This window comes from Lygodium microphyllum, chromosome 17, assembly GCF_053477565.2.
Source record: "Lygodium microphyllum isolate KBCC chromosome 17, Lygodium_microphyllum_v1.1.10, whole genome shotgun sequence".
Taxonomy (NCBI): domain Eukaryota; kingdom Viridiplantae; phylum Streptophyta; class Polypodiopsida; order Schizaeales; family Lygodiaceae; genus Lygodium; species Lygodium microphyllum.
In genome coordinates this window covers 4,566,905-4,586,108 of record NC_141151.1, presented here as the reverse complement: position 1 = coordinate 4,586,108, position 19,204 = coordinate 4,566,905, and the positions used below count along the sequence as shown (strand labels likewise).

Below are 19,204 nucleotides of genomic sequence, written 5' to 3'. Positions count from 1 at the left end.
ACAAAGCGGATCTTTTCGACTAAAGCTAAAAGCTAATGAGATTTGGACAAGTACAAGGCTTTCCTTGTGGTGCAAGGGTTTCGATAGAACCAAGATATTGACTATGAAGAGACCTTTGCTCCTACAGCGCAGTTGACTTCATTTCATTTGTTGGTTGGGCTCGTCTTTTTGAACGGTTATTTGCAAGAGGAAGTCTATATGGAGCAACCTCTTTGATTTTCTTCAGCTGATTGGAAAGATAAGGTCTTTTGCTTGCGGAAAGCTTTCTACGGACTGAAGCAAGCACTACAGTCTTGGTCGGAGAGGATGGATGAATTCCTTAGGACTCATGGATACCATTCTATCCCTTATGACCCAAATCTATATATCTATACTACTTTAGAGGGAGACTACATCCTGTTGTGTATAGATGATTTACTTATCACCAGCTCTAATTCTGTTGGCATAGTAGAGATAAAGTCCCAACTTTGCTTTGACTTTTGAGATGACAAACCTTGGTTTATTGTCTTACTTTTTGGGATGGAGGTAGTTCGATGTGAGGGTAGTATTTTTATCTCCCAGTAGAAGTATGCTCTTTAATTAGTGGACCAGCATTGCATAGATCAGACACAGCCTACGGCCACACCTCTTGATCCCACTATCCATCTTTCTAAGAATACCCTCAGGCAGCCTTTGACAAGCACACCTATAGGTTTGTTGTAGGGAAGCTTCTTTAGTTGATTCACACTAGGCGAGATTTTCTTGGTCAATATTTCAAGGCACCTAGGATGTCACATTGGATTGCATGTTTGTGTGTTTTGAGATTTTTGCGGTGTTCCTATTCTTATGGCCTAACTTATGGATCTAGTCTATGTTTGCAAGAGTATACTGACGTTGACTGGGTAGGAAATCTTGACACAGGGCATTCCCAAGGTGACTGCCCCTTTACCTTGGACACGATATCCATCTCTTGGGTTAGCTATAAGCAAGAGATGGTGGTGGCTTTCACAGCAGAGGTTGAGTATCGGGCTCTTTTCGATGGTACCATGGAGGCTATCGACTTGAGAAGATTATTGGCGACTCTATACTTTCCATGCAACTCTCCTACCATTGTCTATTGCGACAACCAAAGTGCCATTGCCATGGTGGTTAACCAATCATTACGCTAGGGATGTGGCATGTGGGGATCCACTTTCACTTCACCAAAGAGTAGGTTAAGCCAGGCACCATACGCCTAGAGTTTGTACCTTCATCAGACAATTTTACAGACATATTGACCAAGGTAATCAATCGGCCAATGTTGCAATATTTGTTATCTAGGATCAGCTTAGGTACACCCTCCTTGGCTTCTTTAGCTTGACAGAGAGAAGGTGATTGCCTCTTACTTTTTTTTCCGGTTTGCGAGGTCAATTTCTCCCTTGATAGTGATAGTGATAGTAATAGTGATGATGCTTATAGATTTTGCTTCAGTCATTGTATTTATCAAAACATTTTGAACATTGTATATTCATCCGCACTGTCAAGATGACATGATTGTAAAAGGGCACTTGGACAAGTGGATAATTCCCCTATAAGAACACTGTCCAAGTGGCACTGTTGCATAGCATTTTGCATTAGCATGATCACACTTACATTGTCTCTTGCATATAACTCCAATGCATTGGCATTCTGTTCTGTAAACATGCATTGCACATGCAGTCTCCCTAGTAGTCTCCCTTGCTTGCTTAGCCTTCCTAGCTTGCTTTTCACACATTTTTCCCGTACCCCCAATATGTGTTGCACATTCCCCTAGCCTATTACTTCGTCATCAAGACCCAGTAGTGGTAGGGCTAGGCTATTTATTTCATGAAAGCCTTTGGAACTAGTTACTTGTCTCCTGTACATTATTTAAGCGACCACCACCTCCCCTTTTTAAAACAATGATTATGAATCAACCAAAAAATTATGTTCATTGTGGTTTCATTTGCCTTTGGAGGACTTGGTAGGCCACTGGGCAACCGGTGTGCACCCCCTGTCCAATGCCCTAGCCTTTTTGGGGTGACCACTTGGACTCTCTTGGTATGATAACCATTGCCTCTGTAGTCTTGGTAGGCCATTGGGCAATCACGGTGCACTGTTTGTGTGATACCTTGGTTGCTTTGAGGTGGGATGCCTTGGGATACAAATATATTTTTAGAAAACAAAAAAAAAAACACTCAAAAATTTGGGGTGGGCTTCCTTTCTTACTCAATTTTTGGGCTTTAAAGGGGATGTTGAGCTAAAATAAGTATTACATGCTGAATTAGCCTCTTAAACAACCCCAAAAATACTTGCTAATTAAATCCCTATTTTGGTGGGCGGCTCAAGAGAGTTTTTTTGTGTATGGTACAAGGTCCCGAAACTTTCTATAAATAAGCATGCCACCCTTCATTCAGTCTCAATCTCATTTTTGTAGGTTTCAAGCCCTCTAGTTTCGGTGCCTACACCCCACTCGTAGAGAACATCTCAGCCGAAGCTGCCCTTTGTTGTCTACATCGGTGTTGTCTACATCGGATTGGAGCCTCTTTCCAGCCTTCTTCTCATAGTTTGCTCCTACACTGGCTGTGGTCTGCTGTTCCCGATCATTCTGGTGTCTCCGATTTAGCCTGTTGGCCTGCTTTTCTGAATTTATAGTTGCCTACTACCTAGCGACTCCCCCAAACTGTCTACATCGGATTGGAGCCTCTTTCCAGCTTCTTCTCATAGTTTGCTCCTACACTAGCTGTGGTCTGCTGTTCCCGATCATTCTGGTGTCTGCAATTCAGCCTCGAGACCTGCTTTTCTGCATTTACGGCAGCCTACTGCCTAGCGACTCCCAAAGTTTGTGTTTGCATCAATCAATTGCTGTCCTGCACTTTTCCACTCCAAATTTTCTGCATTTGACTCCTATTGGTACCGCCTAGGCTGTATACACTCCACAGGTATTTGCGTTTGCTGTTTCTCTCTTTCTTCCACTGCCTGTCCGCATCAAATCCCATCTTTGTGGCTGCGTTTGCTGTTGTTTGGCTCTAGGAGGCTGCGTTTTGCATTCCGAGATCCATCAGGAGTAGGACACTCTCCCGCTCAGCACCTTTGCCTCAATCCTTGAGACACGAGAGTTTGGGATATAGTTTTCATTCCTACACGGTTTGTTTGCTGCATGTGCATTATATACTCAGTAGTCATTCATTCATTCAGATTCACTGTGTTCGTTGTCTCTATGTTGCCCTAACCCTAACTCTGTTCTTTTGATTTTATGCTTTGTCATATGCTTTAGTTTATGTTTCTGCATTCGAGTATTTCTTCACACATGATCCCGAGTTTATGTCAAATTTTGGTACATTACTTGGATCCTCTCACTTTTCTAGGAGAGACAGGGCAGTTGGAGCCAAGACATTCTCTTGAATTGATAGATTCTATGTGGATGACTGGGCTGTGACAGGAGGGCCAGTTGGGATTTTTCTTGGGACCACTTTATCAGATCATGCACCAGTGCTGGAGGTTCTTTTGGCACCAGTGCTGGAGGTTCTTTTTGAGGAAGTCAAAGGAGTCAATACTGATTCCAAAGTCCCTGTTCACTTTTGTTATGATGAGGACCTTAGAGAGGACATTATTAGGATTTGGGGAGCTATGCTGTTTTCAGCTGGCAGGGCAGCTAGGGACTTTGACACGTGCTTGCAAAAGAGTAGAGTAGTTCTTTCTTTAGAGAGGAAGCTAAGAGCAGGAGAGAGGGTTTTCTTTTTTTGTGTGTGTGTTTGTGTGGCCGGGGGTGCTGGTGGTGGTGGTGGTGGTGGTGGAGAGGGGGGTTTTTGGAAGAGATAGAGTCCTTAAGGCTGCCATGACCTGCAGACTGGCATTGCCAGTGGGCATGCAGTCAATTTCTCACACAGGCACACAGCCCAGCAGCCTTTCTATTAGTCATCTACAGATTCAGCCATGCGGTCAATCTGATAAGTAGGGATACTGTAACACATCCTTGCTTCTAGACAGTCGGTTCCAGGTACCACACCCAGGCAAACACACTGTCAGGTGCCCAGACTTTGGTGACATTGACGGACAAAGACAGCAGGTCACAGTGTCTCCACAGTCTTAATCTTGCAGATTGGGGCTCTGACCTAGGCGAGATGCAAGCGTCTTGTAGTATAGACATGGATTTCGTTGATCAGGAAATTTGAGAAGGGGAAGAAAAAGAATTGGTGGACTCTGATATTGACACTTCAGCCAAGGAATTTCATGAGCCAGTGGAAGGATATGAGATGGGCAAACATTGCAAGCTGACATCGGATCCTCTGGCTTCTGGTGCTCTGGTAATGCCTCAGCAAGGTGAATGTGCTCCCCACTCATACAGAAATGAGTCAATATATGATTGCAAGTACTAACAATCTCATGAATGACTACATGTGTACAAATGAAGGAAAAGTGAACCCTTTACCACACACTAATCATGCAATGGCTCTCATGGAGACAAAGATAGTGTTATAGAAGATCGCTGTCTTCCATCAAAAGGCAGCCATATTTTATTTAAAGGGAAGGACTCCCTTGATTCCCTGTATTGGAGCATGGCTGCAGGCAATGCTTTTGAGTGATGATGTGCATCAAAATGATGATGTATAGCATGTGCATGCCCCTTGTGTAGAGGAGATTTATGATGGACTGAGAGGGTTGTTTGAGATCCTCCTTGGTACTTGAGATGCTCGTGCACTGATAATGCAGTGTATCCCTCTGTTTCGGGATGATGAGTTGGTTCATGCAGTCGCATTGAGCCCATAGAGGGATTTCAAGATATTCTTATAGAGCTTGCATGGTTTGGGATACCAGAAAACCTCAGCCCAGTAAATTCATTTTTAGGCACTAGGGTTGCATACGTTGGTTTTCAGGTGGAAATAAAAAAAGGGTCACATAGATCCGTTTTTGACCTGAAATGGGGGACTCTTGTGTGACGTTGTTTTAGATGTGGCTAGTTGGGCCATTTTATTTTTGAATATGATCATGCTTCTGAGGCTTTGCAGTGTTATTTGGATCCTGAGGTGGATATGTAGGAGCATGAACCCCAAGATGTGCCTCTGCAACAATGTGCTTCTCCCCTTGGGCCTCTTGGTCTATGTGAAAATGGAAATACAGATTCACTTCACGTTGAGCTTGTAGGTGAGTTGCGTCTTGCTTTTCTGGAACAGCATCTAAGGATGCTTCTTGGTTTACTGTGGTTAAATGCCATGCTTGACAGGAATCCTGTTAGATTCCTGTGCATTTAGCTTTTGATAATGTCACTCAAACTTTTCAATGCAGGGTTGTGATCTCACAAATTGGGGCTCTAACCTAGGCAAGATGCAAGCATCTTGTGGTATAGATATGGAGATACTTGATCAGAAAATTTGAGAAGGGGAAGAGAAAGAATTGGTGGACTTTGATGTCAACACTTTAGCCAATGATTTTCATTAGCCGGTGGAAGGATATGAGATGGGCAAATGTTGCAAGCTGACATTTGATCCTCTAGCTTCTGGTTCTCTAGTAATGCTTGAGTAGGGTGAATGTGCTCCCCAGCTATGAGAAATGAATCTTTTCAATATATGATTGTAAGTGCTAAATATCTCATGAATGACTACATCTATGCAAATGAAGGAAAAGTGAACTCTTTACTGGACGGTGGTCATGCAGTGGTGGCTGTCATGGAGTCAGAGATAGTGTTATAGAAGATTGCTGCCTTCCATGAGAGGGCAGCCATCTTTTATTTAAAGGGATGGACTCCCTTGATTACCTATATTAGAGTATGGCTGCAGTACATGCTTTTGAGTGATGATGTGCATCAAAATGATTGTGCATGCCCCTTGTGTAGAGAAGGTTTATGATAGACCGGAAGGGTTGTTTGAGGTCCTCTTTAGTACTTGGGATGCTCATCCACAGATAATGCAGTGTGTATACCTCTCTTTCTGGATAGTGAGTTGGTTCATGCAGTCCCATTGAGGAATTTCAAGATATTCTTGCTGAGGCATGCCCAATTTGGGTGGAAGTGGTTAATTGCCCTTCTAACTTTTGGCAGCTCCTTTCTCTAGTATTGAGATCTCTTGGTCAGGTCATGTTGGAGACTCATTTGGCCTCCCATAACAGAAATAGAGCCTGCTTGCTTTGGGATACCGGAAAAACTTGGCCCAATAAAATTCTTGTTGAGGCACTAGGGTTGCATACGTTGGTGTTGTTCTGGAATAAAAAAGGGTTGCGTATGTTGGTTTTTGAGCTGAAATGGGGGATTTTTGCAGGACACTATTTCAGATGTGGCCAGTTGAGCCATTGTGTTTCTAAATGTGATCATGTCCCTGAGGTTTTGCAATGCTGTTTGGATCCTAAGGTGGATAAACAGGAGCATGAACCCCAAGATGTGCCTCTGCAACAATGTGTTTCTTCCCATGTGCCTCCTGGTCTACGTCCAAATGGAAATACAGATTCGCTTCAAGCTTGGATTGTAGGTGAGTCATGTCTTGCCTAGGAGGAACAGGCATCTAAGGATGCTTCTTGGGTTATTGTGGCTAAATGCCATGCTTGATTGGAATCTTGTTTAATTCGTACGCATTTAGCTTCTGATACGACTTTTCAATGTAGGGGTAAGGGATTTTACTCTAAACCTCAATCGTCTCGTGTGCCAACAGCTAGAGCAGTTGAGAAGGTGCTACAAATTCTATTTCGATGTTTAATGCTTGTGGGAGGTTGTTGCCCCCTCGGGATGCGTTTTGTACTCAACAGCAGCAGTTCCTTCCCCATGCAATGATTGCTGGTTTGCAGAGGGTGGATCTTGTGGATGTGATCTAGTGAAAGGGAGAGATTTTAGGCTACCAAAGCTGTGGATACAAAAGGGAAAGTAGTGATTCAATAGTTGTTTATCATGAGACTTGCCTTATGGAATGTTAAAGGGGTTTCATCAGGCAGTAACGGTAATCAGTGAAACCATAATATTGATTAGATAGCTTTCCCTAAGCCCTTTGATTCATTGCATTTCTTCAGCCTTGCTTTCTCAAACTTTAAATGCACCCAATGCCCTTGATTCAATTTAGGAAGTGAGTAGAAGCTTTGTCTTGTATTTGTCTCTCATCACTTGGTAACTACACAAATTTCTTCATTGATTTAGAAATATGATTAGCTTCTCTCCAGATCTTGCACAAGAGGTTTTTGTCTTCATTGATATCTTAAAGCATCATTACTATTTAAAGAGTGTGAATTAAATGAAAGATGCCAATGCTCCATACCTAATATATTTGGTTTGTGTGGTCTTTGTAGTGCACGATTTCTACAAGAAAATTATTGTTTATGGCTCATAGAATAAAGGATTTATCTATATTAACTTTTTTGATGTCTCGTTCTTAGATTGAAAGCCAGATATTAAAGAAGATACAATATATTTATACATGTAACTTTATAGTTCTACATTGTAAAAGTCAGTAGAATCAATTAATTTCTCTCTCATAAATGTCAACATCTTTAAACAAAAACATATTTTCTATTTCAAAGGTGAAGGAGATGCATATGTGAATTAGAATTTTGTTGAGTTTATGCTTGGTTCTTTAGGGGGACTATGATAGAATTGTAAGAGGGATGAAACCAATGTGGTCTGTAGCGCAATATGGAGCTGTACAGTACAGCAAAAATGTAAGTTACTTAATTTTGTTGTTGCATTCACAAACAATTGCATTATGTCACTTGACCTTTCTTGCTGCAAACTAAGGTGCTCAACTTGAAATTTCACATCATCGTAGTTACAAATGTAATAGTGACATTGTGATTGGCTTTGAGAAATTTATACTCCCTTCTAATTTGAATCATAGTAGTGAGCTTTAACCACACAGGACTTTTCTTTGAGGTGTTTTTAATAGAATTTCCTTCTCTTTCAGAAAAACAGTTGTATTATTATGATTTCTGTTTGGTTTTTCACATGTAATAAACACATGAATGTTCTGTTAATGCATATGAAGTAGTAATTAGTTTACATGTATATGACCTCTCTGTTACATTGTTTACAATAGTTATGGAGTCTTAAGTGTGGCTTTAAGATTCATCAATGAAGACTGAGTTAGACATTGGGAGTGCTCTATTGGTGCCCATGGTCAAAATGGTGGCATGTGTACCTCTACAAGGGCATCTCTCTTTCCCTATGTTAAAGATGTTGGTATGATTGTGGTGAGCAGAGCTCTAAGAGTTAGGTTAGACATTAGAGGTCCTTGCATTAGGATCCTCAATATCTATGCACCAAAAAAATGTTTTTAGAATTACATTTGGATTTTAGTTGTGGGAAGCCTCCACAAGTAGACAACTAGATTGATGGAGACATGAATTGCAGAGACAAGGCAAGTTGACTGGGAGATCTATTTGCAGTGGATGCACAGGATTATGGAGAAAGCGATCCTTTCTGAGAAGGGAGGGGTTTTGAGAGTCCTTGTAAGGCTTAAGGTGGCTGGATAGCTACCTTGTGGAGCATCTAGGTAGATTTTTTGGAAGATCATGGATGCTCTTGGGTGACTAAGTGGGTTAACTTGCAGGCACCCTTCGGAATCACGTCCCCATTCTTCTGGCATTGAATGGACTTTTTTTTTAATGAGCCCACATTCATGTAAAATTCTTGAGCCCATATCCAAGAGGGAGGAGGTGCACGAGCTATGGTGCAAAGATTGTAAGCACGGAACAAGAATTGCAGAGGAAATACATAGGTGATCAGGGAATTGAGCAAGGTCTGCTAGGAGGCAGCCTTGGGTGTGGGACAACAATATTGGGGGGGAAGGCCTCCGAGTAGCAAAGGAAAATAAAAGCAAGAGAAAAAAAAAAGGAAAATAAAAAAGAGGAGCAAGAAGAAAAACAAACAAAGAAAAATGAACCCACCTTCCCTTTTGCTCACCGCCCTAGTTCTCAATCATCCTTGGCAATGTTCAATGAGATCACCCTACGCCTATCCCAAATCAATTATGACCTCTACCTCTTCTATATTCCTCTTTATACTCACCTACCTCAATGTCTCCACCTAAACACTGTGATCACCTCCATCCTACAACTTTCCCCAGAACACCTTTGGTTAAATAGCCATAATCCACCTAACACCTCTTCACCCCAAGCTCCTCCATTTCATAGCCATTTCAGTATCCCTCTAACGAATTGGAGGGCTTGTACTGGTTCTTCCACTACTACCTCTTAATGTCTCCAATACACCATCTTCAAAGAAGTCTCCTGACACTACAAAAGGATTGGACTACCAAGGATCAGCCAGTGAAGAGGAAGGCTCAACTGCAGGGTGGGAGGTAGAACCTGGGTACTTGCAATCCCATGGAGTAATCACTTGACTCTCAGCATGAAAGGCCAACAGGGCTGGCGGATCACATGCAAGCTGTTGTCATTTTGGCTCCTTGGGAGTTGTAGAAACTAAAGCAGTCTACACATCTCGATAGCACAAGTGTTGAGAGGGTCCGATGATGAGGAAGGGCCAGCAAGTACTGTAGGCATGGAGGTCTCCTGGTCTTTTCCTTTAGTGCAGCGAGCTTCCATTCATCCCTATGTCCCCAAATCTAGGGGAGGAGCTCGTGGTTATGGGTTGAGTGATTGGGCTAAATAAATCAAGGCGAATGGCTACCAAGACACACGAATATTACACTGAAAGGACAGCTGGTGTGGACCAAACAATATACAGCCAGGGAGCAGCAATGTCAAGAAGAACCGGATCAACAAAAACCATAGAGGAGATCTGTCATAACACTAAACCACGAACATGGGCCACATGACCATGGAGGCCAAATCAAAAATAAAGGCATTCCAAATACACCAAATATGCCATAGAGATGTCCATCTAAGGAAATGGAAGAGGCAAGAATAATTTGATTGCAAAGCAAGCATAGAAGTCATCCTTCCCATAATCCACGAACAAGCTAATATCCGCTACTGAGTTGCCGAGGACAACACACGGGAAACAAAACTCCAAATCTGTGGACAACAGGGTAAGAGACAAAGAGATGAAGGAATGTCTCATCACATGTAGTGCAAAATACACAGCGACCACCACGGGAGATCTTGCGAGCACACAACACATCCCTAGTTGGAAGACTCCCATTAAGCAACCTCCACATGAACACTTTACCCTAATAAGGAACCTTAGACTTCCAGAGTTGCAGGAATCTTTCGTGCCACTTCTTTTTGCTGTCCTGAATATGCCATAATTTATTAGCCTTTCTGGTGACCATCTCTTGGCCTCAACCATCTGATGATAGATTTGATTAACTGACCTTTTCTTGAAATCATCAAGAAGCACAAGCATCCAATCTCGCCAGGGACACGATGGCTATAAAGCAAGCAAAGGAGAGCTTTCTAGTTGTATTCCAAAGCATGCACATTCTGTTTCTATTAGCTACCTTCAAACAGGGGGATACCAATACATGGCCAACAGTAGCCATGGCATCCTTGATGAGAACCCAATAAAGAGACAGGCATGGTTCCATTTCCACCCATAGCAAACATGTTTGCTTGAGTAGACATTGAAAATCTGCCATTGGATGCCAAGAAACAATATGCACCAACTGTTTATCAAAGAAGGGGGGACTGTTTATCTGACATGTAAAGAAGAGAATATACCTCACCCATGAAAGGCAGAAAAGGAGTCTCTGGGCAGGCAGGAATATCTCTATGATTATGCTCAACATATTCTTCCAAAAGAGAGTTAGCAAACTCTAACAGCTGCTCCCAATTTGGCTCTTGGGAATCTGACAAGGGAGAGGCCACCTGTGCATAGGAGTGTGACGGAGAATCAACCAGATGAGGGGCCTCAGAGGCAACCGGAAAAACTTCATGCTTGCTGCATTTGATAGAAGGCTGATCATCACAGTGTGATGAGGCCATCTCACCAGTGCAGAGGACCATATCTTCTTCTGCTGTACCATCTTCAACATCCATGGCTGGGTCTTCGGCGGCAGGAGTTAAGTCCATGCAGTCCATTCCGAGAAGTCAGTGCAGTCCATGAAGGGGCATCAGCCCTGAACCAAAAGGCACAACAGGGCCCTACAAAGGACTAGTTTTCTTTTCCTCATACACTCTGCATCTTCCTGTACTATTTGCCATTCAGCCCTGAAAGAGTGGACGCTCTTGTTCTAGATACAAGTGACTCAGAGATCAAACTCTGCTGCTGCTTTACAGCCTAACTGCATCTCACTGTCCATATATGCTAGCAATGATACTAAAAATGAGCTCCCATACATGAGAGTGTCCGGTGAGTGGGTGAAGCCCAAATGCATATTATGCTCCCATTGAAATACTGATTATCACATGTTAGTCGTCTGTTCGTGATCTAGGCTACTACTTCCCAAAGCACTATCATCTCTCCTTGAGTGCTCTGTAAGACAGTTCAAGAGCTCTCCTCCAAACTTCCCAAACTCTGTGGCAATCCTGTATGCAGTTTCTTCGAATCTTCTTAGCTGGGCCACATTTTAAGCATGTCTCTGGTACTATCCCAAAACCAAGCCAGACACTTCTATCTGCCATGGGCTAAAGAAAATAGTATAATAGGCAGCCACAGGACGCTGCAGAAACAGTGTGTGGGGTTGTTCCTTGCGTACATCAGGTGCTGGAGGGCAGGCAGGGCACAGACACAGTTGCCCAGGGCAGCAGATGGCAGGCAAAGGGGTGCAGATCACGCTGGAGACAGGTCGCACAGTCACTGTCCATCTCTCCCACTGTGTGTAGCTGCACATGGCCACAGGGGTCACAGTCCCTGTGTGGCGCAGGGGTATAGCAAGCCTGAGTCTGCGTGCTGCAGGATGCAAGGCATCAGGAAGGCTGATGAACAGCCAGCTGAAGGTGCAAAAGAACAGACAGCAGACGAACGGGACAGATGCAGACTGATGAACGGGGCAGGATGGAGGCGCAGAAGCCCTAGCTCACGACCAGGGTCTCTCTCTCTCTCTCTCTCTCTCTCTCATATGTGTCTAGACCTGAAGGGGAGGCAAGCTGCTTTCCTTTAGACTGAGGAGACGTCACAGGCAGGCAGGTGTACTCGGCAGAATTATGGCACCTGCAGTTGATTTGCCCACTTAAGCACTGCCTTTAAGTCATAGGTTATTTGTCACAAGCAGGCAGGTGACGTCACAGGCAAACAGATCATGTCAACACAGTTCACAGTCTGAGTCAGCTCTGTTGTCGCCATAGGTCAACAGAGGCCGTGCAGGGTGGCAGCAACACTCACTTGACAGGTGACAGACGATTGATGTTGCACAGGTCAGGTCCAGAGTTATCAGGGCTGTAGGGTGAGGCAGAGCCAGTCATATCAGCAATTCAGTCGTCTTGCGCATGCTTTGTCAGGCTTGATGTTGACTTGGAAGGTGCTCTCCAAGGTCGGCACAAAACAACACAGTCAAAATTGTCACATTTGCACAGAAGCAGAGGGGCTGATTGTCAATAGCAGGGGGGTTGCTCAAGTTGAGGGCCTGCTTCCTTGCAGAGAGAAGAGGGTAGACAAAATTACAATTCACTGAACCCATGGCCTTTACTTCCCCCGTCCTAGCAGCACTGCTCCAAGAAATGGCTGCCCTCTCCTCATCACTTATTCCCTCCTCACAAGAGTTACCACAGGATCAGCAAAGCACCGAAAATTCAGCATCACAAGATCCCACACAGCACCCAGAAGGAGAGAACTTAATCCATGAGATAGTAGCTGGTCCATCCTCCACCTTCGAGAACTCTAGTGCAGCCTCCATAGCTCCCACAGCAGTCCCATAGATCAAGTTTGATCCTGATGCAAAGCTCGACATTAGAGATAGACTAGCAGCCTTGGAGGCATCATCTCTGGCGTGCTGATTGATAGGCGACCAACGACCGATGCATGCACTGAAAGACATGATACAGGCAGCTCTCATAGGCACTCCAATGAGAGTTACGAAGGTAAACCCATTGGGGAAAGGGTGGTTCAGGGTCAGCTTCAGCACACCAGAGCAGTCTGTAGTGGTGCTTTTGCCACTAGCCTCATCTCTGGACTGCATGTAAGCAGGATTCCCGCTCCTGATTTTTTGCAGCCAGTTTGGAGTCTAGACTAAGGACAATGTCATAGATGGGAGCAGCATTGCTTGTTTCAACAGGACTGCAAGATGCAGCCATGCTATAGACTTACAAGATGTCTCCTCTGCAGAGACTCTTCAGAATCAGGATAGAGATAGTTGAGATGCTTTTCTATGGACTTGGGACTCGGGCACCTTCTTACACCTTGAGTCACACATGGTCTGGCATTTGGGACTTCCAGACTAGCTTTTCACAGAGCCCTTATAATAGATTTCCTTTATTATTGGATGTTATTTTGATGTCCTATACAAGACTCTTAAGGTATTATTTTTAACTCAGATTCATTTTCTGAGGTGTTGATTTACATATACTTTCTCTTCTTTGCAAAAAGAAACTAGGGAGGGCTGTGAGAGCTATGGAGGCTGCACTAGAGTCCTTGATTGCTGTCTATTCCCTTACAGTTACCTATTCTTTTTTTTTTGGTTCGAAACCATGTCATAAAGGGTATGGAAAGATACATCGTCTCCATGGGGGACCAAGAACAAGTCATTTTTTCTGTTAAAGGGTACAAAAAGATACAGTGTCTGCATGTCAGATCAAGAACTAGGTTGGATGGATTAAATACCAATATTTTGTAAAGAGCTGGCACAAGTGAAACAAAAGCAGTGTGCATTTAATGCAGAGAAATCAGACAACCAAATAATATCAAGGTTTGTTCCAAAGGTTGTGGCACATGATCCTTATGAAGACTGATAAAGATCCAACTCTGAAACTCATCTTGACTTGTATAAATGCATATTTTTAGTCTTATTGAGAAATTAAGCTATAATCATACCATTTTTAAGCTACATAAAAGTATGTGAATTAGAATAATTGAGAGCATGCAGTCTATCAAAAATAAATTAGGTTTTTTTCTTTTCTAGGGGAAAAAGGGAAGGGGTATAAAAATACTTCTAAGTTGTACTAAACCTCATACTTTTTCAATCGGTAGGTTAGGCCGATAACATTGAAATTCTCCTCCTACCAATAAATCAAACGCAAAACTCCATTGTTGTTTTGGAGTTGAGTGCTGATACTTTAGAATTTGTGGTAAGCAGGTACACCTATCTTAACCTGATTGTATCTATTAAGTTTCCATTGCTAGAGCAGTGAGTCCTACTAGTAAGATTGAAATTAAGTTTAATAGAACCTTAAATTGACCTTGATTAAACCTAATAGAACCTCTAAGTGAACTTGAGGCTTCTCACAACCATGTGCTTCGACTTTCAAATATTTTGCAGAAAAAAATAACTTTAAACTTATATATTAAAAATCTGTTGAAATAACCCAAATCTGTTACTCAAAACTTATTTGTATATGCTTCAGTACGAAAAATCTGGTTTGAAATAGCCTGAATCTGTATACCATATGGAACTCATCTATCAGTCTTATTCAATCCCTGAAATAGAACTTGGCAGTCGTGCAGACATGCAAGAGTCTATTTATGTCCTTTCGCCATGTGCTTATAAGAGCAACAGGCAAAGGTCCTGGACATGGTGTCTGGTGATTTCTTTATAACCTCCCAGAGGGCGTTGGGGATCATAATACTGAGTGGACCAAGAAAAGCAATGAACCCTTGGCCATCTTATAAGTGGACTTTCAAAAGCCTTCAGATGGGGCTGTGTAGAAAAAACATTTTATGCTTTGGATTATTTCAGGAATATGTTTCTAGGAAAACCCTTAGAAATATTACAGGATATGGAAGAACTGTTGTTGATACGTCCCTTTGTGGAGTTGAGCAGCTATTACTGCAGGAGACAACAATGTCCTCTATTTTTCAACTCGAGTGGCGCAGCTACTTTTTACTGCTTAGGAACTGTATCACTAGTGCAAACTGCTATGCTTGTGAAATATTAGGCCCCAGTGGTTAATGAAAACTTTTTAGGTATTTAGGGATTGCTCCTGCAGACAATTTATCTCAAACATTGATGCCCATTGGCGATTGCTCCTGCAGACAATGAAACTCAACATTTTATGTCTCATTCCCAATCTCACCCAAGCATTCCTCAAACAACCACAATGATTTGACCAAAACTGGGGTATTTACCTTTGGTTAGGCAAGAAGGGCATGATGGAATTCTGTAGAAGAGGCATATAGGGCTATGCACATGTCTTGTATTCAACTTTGACATATTCTAAGCCTCAGTGAAGAGAGAGGACCAAACCAAGAGTTTCGCAATGCTTCACACTACAGGTCCTAGACACTGTAGACAGGGTACTGTAGACAGGGTGTTCGGAGACTCAGAGAGCAAATGGATCCCTTGCCTAAGGGCCACAAGAGGTTGGTGGTCAGGTCACCATGGATTATTATACTACCTTGTTGGGTTCGGCAATGAGGCCTCTGAGTTTTGAGAGGGATTGTGTAGTAGAGCATCAAGAGAGTTGCATAGAGAGCGTGAGGAGACACTTGATGGCCACATTTTCAAAGGAGGAGATTGCAGAGGCTTTGTTGGCACTACCATCAGGAAAGTGTCTGGTGGAGGATGGTTTGAACAAGTCTTTCTTCTTGAGCTACTAGGAGATCTTTTGTAGAGCGTCAGGAGCTCTTATTAATAGGCACAAATCCTATGGATTTTGGGTTTGTGACAGTTAGCGGCTAGAGTGGAAGCCACATGAGAATTTCACTTGGGGCCCCCATGGCATTTCAATGAGATACTTAGGTTGCCATGTAGGCATCATCATTTCTTCAGAGCAGCAGTTGGCACCCCTACTACTTAGCATAAGGTAGAAGCTATTACATTGAAGCACATTCAGATTGTAGGTAAAGAAACGACCAAGCAATAAAATGTTGTCCAAAGGAAGGGACAAACCAGACAACTGCCCAAAGGCCACCATACGGGATAACATGGTAAGTAGCAGGTGGGTTGCCAGAGCAAAAAACAAAGGACTCGAAGGGCAGCCCTGTCTAACTGAGCACTGAAGGAGAATGGGATCAGTGACACCACCATTTAACATCACTTGGAAGCATCATCATTGATCATGTATATCAACTGAGACATACATGATATGCATAAGCTTTGCAATAAAGGACCAATCCAGATAATCGAATGCCTTTTCCAAGTCCAGCTGCACTAATACTACTTTTTTGTAAGAATGCTTGGCATAGTCGATCCCCATCTACACATTTAGTACAATATGCTATATGTTTCTACCCTTGATGAATCCATACTGATTGGGGTGCACAATGTCTGGGAGACACTTGTGGAGGCGATTGGCCAAGACTTTGGATAAAGTTTTATACATTGACCCCATTAGAGAGATCAGTCAACCCCTCCAATTGAGCCATTGCCCCCGCCAAACCAGCACATTGTTGTGTCATCCTCCCGCCTTATTAGCACCACCCTTGCACTAAGCTACACTACAGTTATGCCAAGCCAACCAGCCCACCTGGCACCTATCGCCCGTTCACCACCTCCCTAGGCGTTGCTTCACCAATCCCTGCACTGTCCTCTCTACTAGTGCCCTGCCCCCCCAACCCCCCAGTTTTCCCAACAAGCCTTCCTTTCATCACAAGCCTAGTCTGCAGGACATTTGGTGCCTTGTACTTCTCCCCTCCCCTCCCCCCCAAGAAACCCACCATAGGCCAGCTAAACTGCAACACTACTGCTGCCCCCTCCCCTCAAGGCAACCTTCCCCGCCAAACAATTGTTAGCACTCTCGAAAGGTCCCCTGCGAAGACCTGCAATGGAAACCCCTAGTCTGACATCGGAGCACTCTATGAGTGCCCCCCAGTCACACGCCTTGCACATCAGGGAGGAGCAATTCTTGTCCATTTGTGCCATGGAAAGGAACTAGAGGAGACCATGATCTTCGATAAGGTCATTGGGCACTTTCCATCTAGGGCACAACTCCACGATAGGCTCCTGTCTACCCCGCATATTGGCACGGTGCAAATTGATCCCGGAAGTGATACTAATGGGTTAGGGTATCTTTATGGTCCGCCTCATTTCGACAGAGGTGGCTTTGGAGCTTGTTGATAACTTCCCCATAGCCTCCACAAAGGGAGTCATGTACATGGTCCCATGGTACAGTAACTTTGTTGTTGAGAGCTTCAAGCTCCACAACAAACTCCCTCACTATTCAGTCACCTTGCTTTAATCTGGACTCATAGAGTCAAGTATCGACAATTGATAGAGGATTTTGGACGCCTCTTCACTACAGTCCGCTCCCCTTCTTTTGCTTATCAAATGTTGAGGTTATGGGTACTGCTATGTCTTTGGATTTTTCTGAATGGCTGAGTGAGGATGCTAGGCATGATGTGGTTCATGAGGATGTGGTATAACAAGTATGCAAAAGAGAGTCAGGTTCTCTAAGGTAAAAATGGAGAAAATGTCCAACCTATTTGATTCTATGTACCAGGGAGATGGTACACTATTAACCTGACATTCCTTATACTGAATGTAGTTTCAGTACCAATTTTCATCAATCATTGTCCCAGAAATCATCCATGACACACAAGTTTCGTCTAGCATAGGAGCATTCTAGACAATGGTTTTACCTTTTTCGAGGCCACTGAGTGAGCACAACATAGTGGCCAGAGGATGATACTGCTTCTACTGGACTTTGAGAAGGTGCGACAAGGTCGATTGGGACTTCTTGGAAGGTACCATGGCAGAATTGGGCTTCCCCCAAGAGTGGATCAGAGAGGTTTTTGCCTTGCATAGGTCAGCCACTAGTAGGGTACTGAAGGAGACAAGAGGGGGGAGAAGTTCTACTTGGAGACGTCTTTCTCTACTTAAGGGTGAGAAGCGTGTGTAGTCTTGAGCTTCTAGTGACAAAGGAGTCAAAGCTGGTGGACTTTGAGTATGCAGATGACACAGCCCTTTATGTGGAGGACAATGAGGTGATGTTGGAGAGGGTTGAGTTTGGCGCTATGGGGGCAAGGATCAACTGGCAAAAGTCAGTTGGGTTTCTCACAGATCCAAAGTCTAGCACGCTTGGGCATCCACTTGGGTTTCAGATGGGTGAGCAAGGGACAGACTACTTTGGTTTCCAAGTCGGCCCCTCGTACGCCAGCCAAATAGTTTCTGGAGCCAGTACTTGACAACATCGGAAGGAAGTTGACCTACCGGAGCACGACCCACCTCTCCCTAATGGGCAAGACCCTAGTAGTCAACCAAGTCCTCTTAGCGACAACCTAGTACATTGCTTCTTGCTTGTGTTTCTCTTCATCTTATGTGGCTTAGCCTCACCGCCTCATGCGGAATTTTCTTTGGGTTGGCTCAGATGGTCTAGCGGATCTTCATGTCAGCACAGATCACCCCACCTAGATCCTCCTTGCGCAATCTACTATGAGTTTGCAATTTGTTAGGAGGAGATAGACTACCAACCAATGGTCTAGAACCCCCAGGTTTGAGATCGTGATAGGATCCTGATTGTCAAGCGTTGTCCAGTCCAGTGGGCCAAGTGGGAGGCCATACTATTAGAGTGTGGAGGGAGACCTACAGACTAGGTGACCAAGAGATCTTACAGTAGGTATCTAGCTGCCAACATGGAGTTGAGATTAGGAGGGAGATTGAGGGAGCAATCCCACAGGGCTGGTTGCACCCCCTCATTTGGGAGCCGATGTTGCCTGGTGAGGTGTGGGCAGCCAGGTCCTCACTAATTGGCATCCCCTCACAAGTTGCAAGTAGAGTGGGCAGTGCCCCCCATGAGATGTTGTTCATAGTCCAAACCTGCATAGCCCTCGACAAAGGTTAGAATGAGGAGCTACTAGGTTTACCTTGGAGGAGAATCCATGTCATTGGACTCCAGGGGAAGACTTGGTTGTTAGAGCCCTACATACCCTGGAGTCTGTTCTAGGAATGGCACTTGTGGATTTGGGGGAGCCGGCCCCTTGATGAGGTGGAGTTGGACCCCGAAGAGCGGCTTTGAGCAACCACTGCAGTTACCAAGAATCCCCAAGGCTTCTTAGCCTACACAGCGCGGATTGGTAGGCACATCTTAATGCAAGAGGACATGGATTGAGCACCCTCATGCACTAGGCATTGGGCGGAACATAGCATTACCGAGGCTTTCCATCAGACCTTCTAGCAACACTTGTAGGATAGTTGGATGCCACAAAGGGTGTCTTTTTTCCTATGGCTACTAGCACATGGAGACTTGGCAATTGGGGGTTGGCTGGCCTAGATGCAGCAGGATGGAAATTTGCAAGCATTGCCTCTGGTCTTGTGAGGCAATGCAG

At 44.0% G+C, this 19,204-nt stretch overlaps 1 protein-coding gene across 2 annotated transcripts in view; it reads left to right on the top strand.

The window, feature by feature from the left end:
* Window positions 1-19,204, top strand: part of LOC148021525 (protein HAPLESS 2-B-like) — a 309,826-nt gene that overhangs the window by 264,176 nt on the left and 26,446 nt on the right. For both annotated transcript variants that reach the window (XM_087696627.1, XM_087696629.1), the window contains exons 10-11: window positions 7,531-7,611; window positions 13,978-14,078. In XM_087696627.1, the coding sequence (XP_087552753.1) occupies window positions 7,531-7,611; window positions 13,978-14,078 (182 nt within the window). The remainder of the gene's footprint in view (window positions 1-7,530; window positions 7,612-13,977; window positions 14,079-19,204) is intronic.